This window comes from Zerene cesonia, chromosome 7 (genome assembly GCF_012273895.1).
Source record: "Zerene cesonia ecotype Mississippi chromosome 7, Zerene_cesonia_1.1, whole genome shotgun sequence".
NCBI lineage: Eukaryota > Metazoa > Arthropoda > Insecta > Lepidoptera > Pieridae > Zerene > Zerene cesonia.
In genome coordinates, this window is record NC_052108.1 from 7,773,409 (window position 1) to 7,789,213 (window position 15,805).

The 15,805-nt window shown below is 33.2% G+C and overlaps 3 protein-coding genes across 3 annotated transcripts in view; 2 read left to right on the top strand and 1 right to left on the bottom strand.

Moving 5' to 3' along the window:
* The first annotated feature begins 258 nt into the window (after positions 1–258).
* On the top strand, positions 259–628 carry LOC119840739 (cytochrome c oxidase assembly factor 3, mitochondrial). The gene has a single exon (XM_038367459.1). It carries the CDS (start codon positions 327–329, stop codon positions 588–590), a length of 264 nt encoding a protein of 87 aa, XP_038223387.1. The 5' UTR covers positions 259–326; the 3' UTR covers positions 591–628.
* On the top strand, positions 568–1,681 carry LOC119840738 (mitochondrial dimethyladenosine transferase 1). Its single transcript, XM_038367458.1, has one exon. It carries the CDS (start codon positions 590–592, stop codon positions 1,607–1,609), a length of 1,020 nt encoding a protein of 339 aa, XP_038223386.1. The 5' UTR covers positions 568–589; the 3' UTR covers positions 1,610–1,681.
* Positions 1,682–15,805, bottom strand: part of LOC119840737 (tRNA dimethylallyltransferase) — a 171,155-nt gene continuing 157,031 nt past the window's right edge. Inside the window, exons 5-7 of the mRNA XM_038367456.1 lie at positions 5,457–5,572; positions 2,324–2,534; positions 1,682–2,092 (exon numbers count right to left, since the gene is read on the bottom strand). Coding sequence (XP_038223384.1) covers positions 1,778–2,092; positions 2,324–2,534; positions 5,457–5,572 — 642 coding nt within the window. The 3' untranslated portion in view covers positions 1,682–1,777. The remainder of the gene's footprint in view (positions 2,093–2,323; positions 2,535–5,456; positions 5,573–15,805) is intronic.

The window sequence follows — 15,805 nt, forward strand, 5'->3', positions numbered from 1 at the left end:
ATATACTTCATGTAGTTCATTACAGTATTTCGGTTGCTGGATTTCTAGGAAAAATTAAGCCAAAATAAAAATATATTTATGTGCATTATATATTCGTAACAAAATAGTTTAAATCATTTTGTAGATATGCAACAATAATATGTTATTGTTACTTTTAATAATTTATTTTAAATAAAATTCATTCACTCACTAACAATAATCATTAAGATTGGTGAATGGAGAACCATTTGTAAATGGCAACACACTATCATAGGCAAAAACCATTTTTAATCTATGACATAATTCTGTTGTTGAGGTTAGGATTGGAAAATAAATAATTTTCCGTAATGGGAGATACAAATTTTAAGCCCAAAGTTGATGCTGGTGATAAAAACCCAATATTGAAACAGGCTGAATTGGATTACATGAAGATTATTGAACAAAAGAATCGTGAAAGAGTGGTTAAATTACAGCAATTGAGTAAACGGAATAGATTAACTGGATTTTCAATTGGAGCGGGAGTGTTTGGAATTTACTTATATTCTATATTTGCTGTGAAGCAGGAGACCTTCCTTGACGATTTCGAGGAACCGGCCAAAGTGCAACAGTAATGGCTGCAGTAAAACATGCAGTCCAAATCAGATTGCCACCCTTACCGAGTATTAAAGATGTCATTAGATTATACAAATTGCGTGCTCTGCGCGAATTATCACAAAATTTTCTTATGGAACCCAGATTAATAGATAAAATCGTTCGGGCTGCTGGTGATATTCAAAACCATGTTGTGTGTGAGGTTGGTCCTGGCCCCGGCGGAATTACACGATCGATAATAAAGCAAGCACCCCGTAAACTTATATTAATCGAGAAAGATCCACGTTTCATACCATCACTAGAACTTGTGGCAGATGCATGTAAGGATAAAATAGATTTAGATATCATAACAGGTGATATATTAACTACAGATATAGCTCATTTCATTCCGAAAGACGTCAAAACAGATTGGCATGATCCACCACCTCCAATAAACCTTATTGGCAATTTGCCATTTAGTGTTTCTACGATTTTGATTGTGAGATGGTTAGAAAATATTTCAAAGCAAGAAGGCCCATGGGCACTTGGCCGCACAAGAATGACATTGACATTTCAGAAAGAAGTTGCTGAAAGAATGGCTGCTCGTATCTTAGATAAGCAAAGGTGTAGGTTATCTGTCATGTGTCAGAGCTGGTGCAATGTGAATTACAAATTTGATATACCCGGCGATGCCTTTGTCCCAAAACCAGATGTAGATGTAGGAGTAGTCACTCTCACCCCTTTAAAGAGACCATTGATGAAGCAGCCATTCAAACTCGTTGAAAAAGTAGTGCGGCAGATATTTTCCATGAGACAGAAGTATTCTATAAGAGGGGCCCAAACCTTGTTTCCAGAAGATGTGCGAGAGGAAATGGCACTCACTTTGTACAAAATGGCTGAAATAGATCCAGTTACCCGTCCCTTTCAGATAGCTAATGGAGAATTTTCTAGAATATGTGATGCTTACTCTGAAATCATTAAAAAGTATCCTGAGTTTGAGAACTACGACTACAGAGCACCTAAAAAATTAAACAAAAAAGAAACAGACAATGGAGCCTGATTTCTTTTATAGATATATTTTGTTTATTTAGTTTGTTATATAGGGAAAATAAAGTTAATAAAAATCGAGTAATTGGTTTTTAATTTTTTTTACTATCAATTTTAACATAGAACTTGCATAATACACTTAATGTTAAACAAATTATCCTTATAAATAAAACGCCAATGGTCAGTCTGCAAGTAATTTCTGTTCTAGTTCTTCTTCAGCCAATTCTGACTTTTTCTTCAGAACTTTTCTATGTTTATTCGAAGCTAAATGTATAGCATATTCCTTGTCACCTATAATAAGTCTGTTACACACATCACAGTAATTTGATGAATGTACATTAAGTGTTAACTTCTCTTCATTAATTTTTGGTTTTAATGGTTCATATTTGGAACACGTATTCGATGTAAAGCTGTCTATGACACATATTGCTTTGTTAAGTACTTCTTCATTCCATTTGTTTATGTCTGTAGTGTCCAATTCGAATACAGGAGGAACCTGAAAAATTAAAATTAATTAAAGTGACATCTGTATTGAAAGTAGATACATGAATTTTGAAGCGCCACCTAGTGTTTTAGTAAATGTACATATACAAATTTTAGCTACTCGACCATAGGTGGCGCTAAAATAAAATACTAATAAGTAAGTTTATTACATTTATGTACGCAATAATATGATAAGTTTAAGGTTTATGATGAAGAATATACTATTATAAAAAAGAACACGTACCTCTCTTGTGGGGATCTGTAAAAATCTTCCTAGAATCATTTTATTTTGTCTTCTTGCGTACCTTCTTGTACCAATTTTCATATTTTCAATGCTTTGCTCTAATAACTTTCTTCCTTCATCACTATTTCTCTTATTCTCTGACAATATCAGATATTCGTGAAATTCTTTGAAGCCCAGTGTTTGAAAAACGCCTTTGGTATAATCTGGGGGTCTAGAACAAATGATATTAATTAACTAAAAGGACAGAATGAATTTCTAACGTACAATCTGGTGTTACAATTTCATAATAATTTATTTACTACAATAATAAAGTTCTTCTATATTATATCGGACTCAAACAGTATATTTTGAGATGTTAGGTTCTCAACCGTTAAACAAATGCTACAATTACACTTATTATAATAAAACAACGTAGGAGTTGTTTAATATTGAATATAAATATGTTGGTTTTCTTAGCTATTAGCCAAACGGTTTCATAATTAATTTGTCTGAACAATTTAGTAAAATATAATTAGATACGTAACTCCTAGTCTTGCAACTTTGTTTGAAAATTAATTTAAAACAAAATTGTTAATTTGTTTATGCAGCGTAACATGATTTTAATGAAGTATAATGATTGTTAACCTTTATATAGATATATATATTATCTGTTCGTGTATTTGTCACTGAACTCCTAATTGGTGGTACTGATTTTAATGATTTTTTTTTTGTTTTCAGGTGGAAGCTTGAATGGTATAGATTTACAATGGAATGAATGAAATGTTGTTATTTCATGATTTACAATGAAATATCAGCATCGTTTATTGCATTTTAATTACGTCTACGTATATGTACGCGGAAAGGTAAAAACCATATACGTACATGAAACAAAATTAAGTTTAAATTGAGCTTCGAGTTTTGAGCAACCCTTAAACTATTAATTGTATGATATGAATATAATTACTGTGATATAAAATAATAAGAAGAATTATAATAGCTGCCACGAAAATAATAACACGGTAAAGAGACAAAAAACCGGACAAGATGGATCTACGCAATCATGAATCTAATACGCAATTAATTGTCGAATTACATAAGAGGTCATTAACCCGAGTTTGAAAAGCCGTCGAGTGATCGATCATATGTTGACATTGGTATCGAAATATTGATTCGATTCATCGATGTAATTGAGAAATATCGATTTTTGATCGATATTAATGTAACGAAAGGCGATGTACGGTATTTGAATGGTTTATTTGTTAAATTATAATAAACGAATACGTTATGTGAGTTTAGTCGTATATTTATTGATTTATTTATAGCTATAGAGTTCTCATCCGACTTCAAAAAAAGGAGGCGGTCATCAATTCGACTGCTTTTCTAGTATGTATGAATACGCAGGTAAAAGTTTGTAAAAAAAAGGTAGTTTTATGTTTACGAGGTACATACAAATTAGCTTATTGCACTCAGGGATCATTTACATATGCAACGGTGAAATATTTTTAAAATCGGTCCATTAGTTCCTGAGATAAGCGCGTTGAGACCAACAAACAAACTCTTCAACTTCATATTATTAAATTAGTATACGAGTATTCTCATGAGAAATTGTTGTTTCTAAATCGTAGATTAGGTAAATCTATGTTTCAATAGAAAACTCTTAATACCAGTTCGCATCATTCCACCAATTCGATAAAAATCAAATATGATTTTATTGCCGTAAAATGAACACGTCGTAACGTACTATTAAAAAATCTAAATTTAAAAATGCAATAAGTTGAATTTTCGAAAAAAGAACACTCCGTGAATGAATTGGGTAAAAAATCATAGAACTGGTGTCGCGATCAGTCGACATCCAGTTTTTGTGATCACATTTTGATGAATGGCTTCGATTTTTTTGTTTCGCCTTTCGAGTGTTCCGCTCGGTAATGACTAGACTAGACACTTGTCGCGCGGCCCCGGTAACGAATCGCTTTTGATGTGTTTAATTTCATTATTCACGTACGTATGACAATGTTACATTTGCTTTAAAAATAGTATCCCTGAATATACATTTATTATAAAAACATTGTTTTATTACTATTAAATTCTTATTAAATTACTATACCTTCCAATCGAATTACTAAATGAAGAATATTTTTCTTTTGTTTTTATCAGATTATGTTACGCAATGCACATATTTATAATCTGGATTTGTAGACTTCATCGAATGTCTAAGACCACGTATGACGCGAAAGTATGTAAATCTAAAAACTACAGTCTACTAAAATACAACAGAGGGGTTTAAGATTTAAAGAGAAACGTACATTTTTTTATGTTTGAATTTGGAAAACAATATGTGTACATAGGGCAGGGTTGTCACTCATAATATACGGTAAATTAACAACCGAGACACTTGGGTCCGTATACGCGTGAGACGAGAAAGATTTTGCGGTTACTACTGAAGAAGGGTTCTGCTATAATAGTAGTGAGATTCATCTGTCTTGATACTTGCTAAGACATTTATTAATAAACTTATCTTTACTGTTATTTATGTATTTATCTTTTGTACATAAGTTTTATACATAAGTTCAAACGTATCTATACACGTAATTGAAGTTGGTTTGTTTCTATTTTTTGCCACAATATTTGATATTTTAAGTACTACACAACATAATTTCCCATAATTCTTATATATTCAAAAAGAAGATTCGTATCGGTGGTTGTTACGAAAAACTATGTATTAAGTATTATTTAAATTGCTTTCATAAGTAAATTATTAAAAACAATTGTTCTCGATATAAAAATAGACAGCATACCTATATGAAACATGAGACCATAGAGAACCGCAGCAGATGCGCCGTAGGACGTTGCCCGGCCGCCATGTTTGTCTTTTTTCTTTTCTTTTTTTTTAATTTGTTTATTCTGAATGGCCAGTATCTATTAAGGTTTACTTATTGCAATTTTATTTAGAAAGCGGTCAGTTAAATAGGGAAATGTTTTATGTATAAATTATAGGTATAAACTTATTAATAGATACATGTATTATGTAACTTCAGTATCAATAAATAGCCATCAGGATTCATGGGAGAGCCGGAATCCCGTATCCTTTTCCTTACCCTTCCTAGATTTCGGAGAGGACCGTTAGTTAGACATACGTAGAATAATAATAACTTACTTTCCATCTTGCATACGTTCCTTGTTGTGCCTATCGTGGAAGTCCAATAACTCGTCTACCAAACCTTCTTCTATCATAGAATCCACTCTTGCGTTCAGTCTTTCGTCATGAATACTCTGAAAAAAGGTAATAAATGTTTCATAATTTATAATCAAAAAAGGTTTTAAAGATAGTGTTTTTAACATATGTTTTTATTGCTACATTTCTTTGTAATGACAGCTTTTTGGAACATGAAGAATGAAACGAAAGATGGCATAAAAGCGAAATTTGATGAAAATTGATTGATGACAAAACAGTGTTTAAAATTAATGATATAATTCATAGTATATAAATATACTATTAATAATTTCAAATTATTATCAAATGTATAAAAACAACATTTAGAAGAATTATTACTTTTAAATTATTGAACCACAACATTTATGCGAACAAATAAACAAAATGCTAAGTGCATATAAAAAATAATCTGTTTGTTCCTTCCAGTCTATTGACGGAGGTGATCGTCGTTTCTTCACACACAATTATATAATCAATAATGCCTAGACAAATTATATAATTCACCGCATCATCGCATCTACATTGTACTGTGATAATTATGGATAAGGGGCCAAAGGCGTACCGAAGTCCTGTTGTCACATAAATTATAATACATCTGCAATTTTAATACCATTAATTAACGTGACTTATAAAAACAATAATAACGCAACGATTATGTAACTGTTGCAATATAAACTCAACTTTTCCTAAGCTACACTAAACAAGTATAAAAGGGAGTTATGGAGGTGAGGGAGGGGTGGAAATGTACCAATGATGTTTGATTTTTCTTAGGCACTGTTTCCTATTAGAGCACTGTTGTTGAATAGAACACTGTAATGTTACTATGTTCTATTCGATAACAGTGTTCTACTAATCCTGTGTTCCTTTTATCCTATTCTTATAATACTAATCTACCCTATAGTAGGATACTGTTGCTAGGTAGGGTACTACAATACGCAACATAATAAACTGGTTTTGGCGGTTATTTGTCAATTAGCAGTACATTACTAGGTGTAGCGCTATTGTTAAATAAGACACTGTTACTGTGCAGGGCACTGAGTAGTTCACTGTTACAAGATAGGATACAGTTATTTACAGATATAACATATAGTTATAGTATAGTTGATAGGAATTTTTAATCAAGAGAATACTGGTATCAATCGCCATCCTCTGTTATAGGTACTGTATAACATTGTTTATGGTCGGGTCACTGTTATCTTAAAATTGATATAAGGTTATGACATTCTTAATTTGATCCTGAAAACCTTTTCACAATTCAACGAGATTTTACGTCAGTTTTCCAAATCGAAACAGAGAAACAACCCTCTTTATTGAAGTAGGTTGAACATGTTAGCACATATTCCTCTGACTCTACGATGTATTGTTTTCTCAATATTCCAAGATTCTAATCAACATTGTATAATTAATACAAGACGTAATTAATAATATGCAATCGTGACTGCATTTAACGCGGCAAGCTATTCTACGTACAACGTAACATGTTAATAAAATAACTTGGTTCGTGGAATTATTGAATTGAGAGAATATAATGACGTCATCGTGGAATAAACAGAATCCGTATAATGTCAATATTTGATTATAATTAATATAAAAGAGTAAATTACAAGCATATCTTTAACCGAAACGATCTATTTGGAAATTAGTAGGTTCCTTGCATTTTCGAAGTCCTGTTCGTGCTATTCTATTGGGCTGATACATTTGATATTATGTTATGTGACCTTTAAAGAAGAAAAATTTATTTATAGCTCTATTAACTGGAACGAGAAAGTTTTCTATGAATCTACAGGTTGAATCAAACTCAAACAATGAAGCTAACGCTTATGCACTCGGCCCAATCAATACTTTCAAGAGATATGTTTTTGATGCAGTTTTATGTATGTACTAGCTGCGCCCCGCGGTTTCACCCACGTGAGTCCGTATACCGTAGGAATATCGGGATAAAAAGTTTCCTCTATTTTATTCCAGTTGTCCAGCTGTCTACGTACCAAATTTAATTGCATTCGGTTCAGTAGTTTTTGCGTGAAAGAGCAACAAACACACACATCCTTACAAACTTTCGCATTTATAATATCAGTAGTATTTAAGATTGATATTAATGGTGATATATAATATAATTGTTACCTATCTCTCCCAATATATAATATATAATACTGTTAAAATTCATTTATTTGCATACAATCTACATCATAAAATTTAAAAATGAAATATTTTTAATTCAAACTCACTACCTTTATTTATCAGTTTCCGCAGATATTATCTATGACTTATAATAACCAATAGATGAATATCTAGATTCTTAGTATACACGTTCCATTTACTAGGCGCCACATACAATTACTCCGTTTCCTTGACTTAGGTTAAGTCACATTACTGTTCGAAGGAAACTCATAAACATAAATGTTGACGTCAATTTAAATTCATGAGTTATTGAGAAGTGACAATTTATAATAATATTATTATCCGATTGTATAGATATATTCCGATATAAATTTGGATCTCTTATTTCAAAACTTTGAAGATATTTCGATTTAAAACTATTTCATTTTGCTAAGTGCAGATGGCAAAATTCATCTTAACTTATTCACCCATTCTGTGATGGTAATGTAATAAATGCAGATAATGTAATCAAGCTGAAGATATTGTTTCTTTGAACGCGCTATCTCAGCTACTACTGGTCCGATTAAATAGTTTTTCAGTATTATATAGATCGCTACATAAGATCATGTTAGACGCGGGTGTAACCGCGGGGCACAACTACTTACCCAATATATCATAACTTATGAAAATTGCTTCTACTATAAATCACTTACACGTTGTAATAAACATTTATCATATGGAAAAGTAACAAATGATTCAACCATTAATGAGGCCAAGGAATCAATCTAGGCATTACTTAAAGTATAATAACATACTAACTTAGAGGGCTTATTTAGCGTACTTTGTATTTTTAGTCCATTTATTTATAACATGTTTATTTATTATTCAAGGATTTATAATACGATAAACAAAGTTCATCATCATCAGCCCATATTTGTTCCCACTGCTGGGACACAGGCCTCCTATGAGGGTTCAGGCCATAATCCACCACGCTGGCCAAGTGCGGGTTGGCAGATGTCGCATGTCGTCGAACTTTTTGATTCTTGGACATGCCGGTTTCCTCACGATGTTTTCCTTCACCGTTTTAAGCAGTGGTGATGTTATCCACATGTGCAGATAAATTGAAAAATCAATTTATTTCCTGCACGCTCGGCCCGGTCTCGAACCTCGGCTTGTCGATTTTGAAGTCCGAGGTTCTCACCACTGAGCCACCACTGCTCTAAACAAAGTTGTGTTAAAGTAATTATCTAATTAGTATATATTATAGCGTATTGTATGGATTTCTTATTTGATTATCATATTTCTTTGTAAGATTTCAGTTGTTTTGTGAATAAAAAGAATTCGCTTCAAAGCGATAAGGCCGCCAATTTGTACAGTAAAGATTTGTGTGTAATTGTCTTTTTTGTGTGTATCTGTGCATTGCGAAATAAAGTGTTTGTAAAAAAAATAAATAAATAAAGAAGTGAGCGAAGCGAATGTCGCCTTTATGTCTATGTCTTTTGTTATTGAGTATTTGGTAGAATTATATTTTAAATTTCGGTACATTCTAATTATTACTATTCTGAGCCTATGTAGTAGGTATGTACTCTGAAAATCCCATTGTGTTGCAACACTTTTTTTTTTTATGTCATAGTCGGCAATGGAGCTGGTGGGTCGCCTGATGGTACCACCGCCCATGAACATTTGGAGAGGTGTAAGGTCGATTGCAGACCTTACGCCTCTTCAAATGGGACAGGGATTGGGAAAGGATTGACGAGAGAAATAAAGGAAAGGACAGGGAAGGGTAGGCAAAAGGATATGGGCCTCTGGCTCCCCCACTCACCGAACGAAACACAGCAGTATGCTATTTCACGCCGGTTTTCTGTGGGGGTGTGGTACTGCCCCGGTGCGAGCTGGCCCAATTCGTGTCGAAGCGTGCTCGACTACCACATAGAAAACTTATTACCCGACTGCGACAGAAAGAAGGTAATGTATTTAATAATTGTGTATAATAGTGTAGAATGCTTCCTAACTATAGTTATTTTCATCATGATCATCTTCATCGAAAGAAAATTTTAGCTTGTGTAAAGGTTCACTTTAGCTTAAGACCATATGAAATAGTGAACCATAGATGATAGAAGAGATACTGTCATAAATAAATTATGTTTTTTTGGGTATTCATAATATTTAAATTCTGCCGACCTTGTGAAATATTATATTTTATAATCATAATAAACCGAGTAACAATTATAATAAAGGAAAAAATGTCCACGCTACGCATTTATTTAGTGCATTAATCTCAACCATAAGTCCGCATACAATAACCCTGTGACATTAAAAAATCAATGTCCAAGTACCATAGGGTTACCTCCGAACACAGCGTCAGGGCTTGCCCTACAATACTTAGGAAAAGGGGTTAAAAACCACCGTCCGAGTTCCATTGTCCTGCTCTCATTAGGAGCCAGTGCCGTGATCAAGTGGCAATGTCTACTCACTTTCCTTACAGGGCTGTCACGTTGCGACGATACATAAAAATTGAATTCAAAATAAGTGAATTGATTTTCTACATTAGAGCAACGTAAATAATGTTAGTGCGAATTTTGTTCTAAGTTTAAGCGACACTTGCGTATTATACAAGATTGTTGGTAAGAATTATTGTGAATTTTTATCGTCTAATACATCATACACCTATATAGATATTTCATTCATTTGTTTGTATTTATAACTAGCCGAAATCCTGGCTTCGCCCGTGGTGTTTATAAAGCCTATGTCACTCGGTGAAGTTTGAAGCTTTACAATAGTGAAAGAATTTTTGAAATCGGTCCAGCCGTTCACGCGTGATGCCGTGACCAGGGAAAATAGGGATTCATTTTTGTATAAATACATTTATATCAGGATCCTCAAAACAACTTTATGTCGAGGAAAACATCATATATTATACGCATGTATAGATAGCTACGCCGGCAACCCTATTTCTTCCCATTTTCTTGTAAAACATTGTTTATCGAGCAAAAACCGGCGTTGCTGAAACTGAAATCGATAAACTCGGAATCAAAGGAAGAGTACTTTCTTTCAATGGACGTGTTTTTTTCTTCTTTTGTATGTACCAGCGCTGAGAGAATCGGAATAATCTGACTATAGATTTGTAAGCTACGGCGTTTCATTTTAGAAAACAAAAAGTTATATGCAGCCTTATTCTGAATTTCTGTAAAAAGTGGTAAAGTGAAGTCCCGTGTCCCCTACTGGGGTATGGGGCAGATGCATCTGTTTCACTGATCGATTTTCTTTATAGACAAGTAGGTGATCAGCCTTCTGTGTCCTGCCAGACCGAGACATTTTTTTTTATCGTCCCCACCGGGAATCGAACCCAAGACCTCTCGGTTCTACGCTCACGCGTTTACCACTGTACCAAGGAGGCGGTCAAAAAAAGGAATTTCTGTAAACTTTTTATATGTCTTCGATCGTTTCACAATTTAAATGTCCTTTATCTGTTAGAATTATTATTTCTTTTAGCATTTTGGTGACAACATTCCAACCTGATGTAAGATGGAAATAAACTTATTATATATAACTCTTTGGGTACCTTCGAAATATTTTATTCTATCAATCAAGATATAAATAGCCCATGTCAATAATTTAGCTCACGCCTGGTGATATAATGTTTATGTATTATCCACCATACATAGAATAAATCTAATTCATCCCTTAGACTATAAATACATACAAAATACCCTCGCTCCTTAACCGAGTTAGCATGTTAAAATAATTGTGCTCGCTTAAATAGCCACTGACCCTGAGCTCACACATCTAGCGCATGCTCGATGCCCCCACATATTAAAAAGATAATTTTATTACACATAAAGCACTTGTCCAGATATATTTTGACGTTAGACGGGGGGAAACGACCGTAAAGGTCATCTGATAACCGCCACAGTTCCACTAAAACATGTGCATCCTAATGACTTAATGCTAACGCTTGAAGACAAATTAAAGGGCTCTATGATAAGATCTTAGCAAAGTCATAAAGCTGGTTAAAGGTTGAAGGTCTCGCTTCGATACCATCTCGGAAGCACACCCATGTAAGCTCATCCACGGGATGAGATAATAGAAGGAGAAACAGGAGTTATACGAGACACTGTCTATGTCTAATCCAGATGTCGGAAGGGGTCCACTGAAAATCAGTACTGAGGTGTTATGCCTCAGATTTTGATAAGTGAGAGGCATCCTTTTATGGCACTCATTATATTTTGTTACTTTTTATGATTTGTTTCTATTTTTAATGTTGTTATTTGTGTGTTGCTATAAATGGTTATTTCTTTCTATAGTTGCTTCCTGATTCTACAACTAAATACCAACATTTGGTGCATAAGAAATAGATAGGAACAACAGAGGTTTATAAGTTTACTGATACCAGTAGAGACAATTTACAAATTCGCAATACTCTGACCGTACGTGGCAACCTTTACCTCTTCTGTAAGAACCAAATTATAACGAACGTTGCTACGCGTCGTTAAAGCTAAATAAAATACGACTAGATCCATTCATGTCATAAAATTAGCAACAAAACAGGAACTATTGTTTTTTTACGCGTCGCGTAGTTACTACTCGCATCTTAATGTAATGTTTAACAAAACTGAAGTCAATTATCAGTGCGTTCAACTTGCTAGTGCATATTTAGCTGTCTAGGTTATATTTTTTTCTCGTCTAGCATTAAAATTATTGTACTATATTGTTAACATAATTCGTGTGTTACATGTAATTGGTGAGATATTTTTTTCACGTATGTTTTATGATAACACGCGTGAAGTTTACATATTTTTTAGTTATTACTTCCTTTTGGATATAATTAGTTTGATTTGAAGGCGTGAAGAGACTGTATTTTGATATTTTTATGTTCTGAAACGGAAATAGTGTTCATAATATATTTGGCAGCAGGTTTAGTGCTTCAATATTGCATATTTAAAAAACGCGCGCCGTCGGTTTGTGACCGCGATCGTTTTATGAACGACAAATATAGAATAATAATGAAATTAATCAATCGCGTATATTTATTGTTTGCTCAAGATTTGTTTGGAGCCCTACTCGCCGTTGAGATCCATCATCATACCGCAGGACATAAACAGAAATACCACCTTAACCGCCTTGACTTTTGGCGGCCGATAATAAACCTCTATTTTATTTTAAATATCTATACACCATTTAATTCGCTGCTGGATTCAGGCCGCTGATGATCGGTCGTTTTGGAAGTCTCTAGGGGAGGCCTATGTCCAAAGTGGACGTCAACGACGACGACGACATTTAAAAACATATTCTCTGAAATAATTTTTTTCATCCCCCGTTTACAGCCATAGCCAAACAGACAAAGTACAAAGGTATCTGAGCATTCTTTTAGGGTCTACAAAACATTAATATCGCATAGCAATTACATTTTATACATAATATTTTATGTACAGAAATGATCTGGGCACTTTTGTATCATTTGTGTAGATTTGTTTTCTAAAATACGATTGGGTAACACAAAAACACCACAAAAACTAAACAATTTTCGGTTTTGCAAAAAGCACAGTCACATTATACAAGGCAACCACTTCATTAATATTCCAATTAGTTTAATTAAATGTATTCGTTATGTTACATGAAATAAACTCTTGTAAGAAATAAAGTTTACTTTTTACATTAAATTAGCAATTATGTTTTGTTTTTAAATTTGAGCCATGCAGATAAAAAATATACATGACATGAAGAATGGCGCGAAAGAGTAAAATTGGCGGGCGAGTGCAGCGCTCAAACATCCGCCGTGTTTAATTGTTATTTTTTATCTGTTGTCTCGATTATACTCTGTTACGCTTTATAAATTGTTATAAGCACGTAAAGTCATAAATTCTTAAGAATGCTTTTAAAGCTAAATAACATGAAATGTCCGGCCTTGACTGCTTGTGGAATTTTTAACAACTTCCCATTCATTAAATATTTTAGATATATTCATCTAACTTACATTTATGATGAAAAATAATGTGGTATATGTAATACCGTCTTAAATTTAATTTAATTATTTTATTATACATACAAAATATGTCTTTGTTTATAAATAAAACATATAAATAACAAGATTGAATACTAATTATAACAAGATAAAGCAATGCATTTTTCTATTCTATATACGTTTACTTCGAATAGCATAAATTTGTTTATAGTATTAAAATTTAATGTTTCAGTACAAAATTAAATTACCTCTACTATAAGTTAAATTATTAACCACAATAAATAAAAATAGCCTGTTTTATGAGAAAAAAACCAAATTTTTTTACATGTACAAAACCAAACATAAACATATATAACCTCTCCCGTAACATTTTCATAATTTTGTTAGAGTTATTCCGAGTTTCCCAAAATATTAACAATCTAATGTTACACAATGAAAGCACATTAGAAATATACATGTCAAGCGCGTGTTTAAAAAAAAAGTACGAGACCAGAGTCTAAATGGGAATTGACCTGTCAAATTCAAATATAGAATCGAGGAGGTGCGATGCGACGTCCCGCGTCTGTCTAATCCGTCGTTTTGTAGTTTAAGGACGCCTCACACGAACAATAATAGTAACATTTTGTTTTCGATGTGTCGCAGGCAATTTGTATGATATCATTGTGAGGTTTAGACGCTATCGCGATTTTGTATTATGATGAGACTTCACTCTTTCCAAAGGTCCGCCAGGAGGATGCGGTAATACATATTTACGGTATTTCATTGTTCCTGTGTACTTTAAAATAAAAAGAACCTAACTTAACTCCTAAACCAAACCAATTTTTTTGATTCCTAGACACACATCCAAATCCTGGGATATATTGTTTACCTAAAATTATACTTTTTTTTTTATTAATCAACAAATTACTATATGAACTCTTGTACAACTATTACTGCCTAACGTCCTGCTGCGTTCTTTGCAAGTGTAAGTTGTCGTTCCATACTTCCGTGTTTTAATGCCGAAACAGGATTGATTGATTTTTCCAAAAAACCGGCAGAAGACTAGCCCAAATCACAGCGATGCAACCGGAAAAAAGATCTAGAAGATCTAGGAGGCACCACCAGTGGTTTGTACTTTATAAAAAGGTATTGCCTTATACCAATTATAATTTTTCTCAATATATCGTTACGGAATGCTAGTGTGAAGTGACATAACAATTTCTGCTCCATGAGGCCTTAATGACTTGAGACGTTCTATTTTTAAACGGTTGTCAAAATAGTTTCTTATGTGCTCTTACATACTCTGTGTCCACATTAAAAAGAATATACATAATAAATAAAATAATATTATGTAATGAGACTAAAATTGTGTTTAAATACACGTGTCAAAACTAACTTCGCCGAAAATTTAATTTCCTTTTTCAGACTATACCTAAAACAAAAAAGTACTTAATCTGTGTGTGTGTGTGTATTTTTTATTAAATGTATTTTCCGTGTATTATTTTTAATAAATATAAAATTTCATACTCCTGAATCCGCAGGAAGTATTGTGTATTACATTCGTAATGGTACAAAGTTTTTGCTTCTCGTATAAATATATAGATATAGCTATAGAAGGATTTATACACGGGTTCACTTTAAGTTTTAAATTTCGTCTTATCATTATTGCAATATTTATAATGTAATTCCTTTTAGAGCTGTCAATTAAATTGACCAGCTCGGAAAGGTGCCAAAAATCGAAATCATTTATTGTATAAAAACGACGAAATAAAATTATATAATATGTCTTAACTACGTCCCTCCGATTCGATGTGACGAATATATTACGTACTTAACATATCCACTTCTTTTTATATAGGAATAATACTAGACAATGATACTGAAGTTGTAACTTTAATTCAATTTGGTTAACGTAACTTGAAAATCCTTCAACGCTACAGGCCCTATACATACAACGGGCGAAGCCGAGACGGATCACTAGTACAAGAACGTTCTTACGCAATTTCGCAATATCGTCACTCGAGAACTCAATACTTCCTATGTCTACTAGGAGACTCGGCTGACCTCGAGCGAGCTCGTAAACCGATTATATTCGCGAAGTTAGCATTCAAGGAACACAGCTGTTGTGTGACCGCCCTTGACTCTGCATTCGACCCATACTTGCCTACTGGCAGGATTATTTATAATGCCGATAAAGCGATATATATGAGTACATGGTGAGAACACGGAATCCTGAATATATCAAAGGTTATTT

What these genes read in the sequence shown, in the direction of transcription:
- LOC119840738 (XM_038367458.1), top strand. Translation starts at nt 590, where the DNA reads ATGGCTGCAGTAAAACATGCAGTCCAAATCAGATTGCCACCCTTACCG.
- LOC119840739 (XM_038367459.1), top strand. Translation starts at nt 327, where the DNA reads ATGGGAGATACAAATTTTAAGCCCAAAGTTGATGCTGGTGATAAAAAC.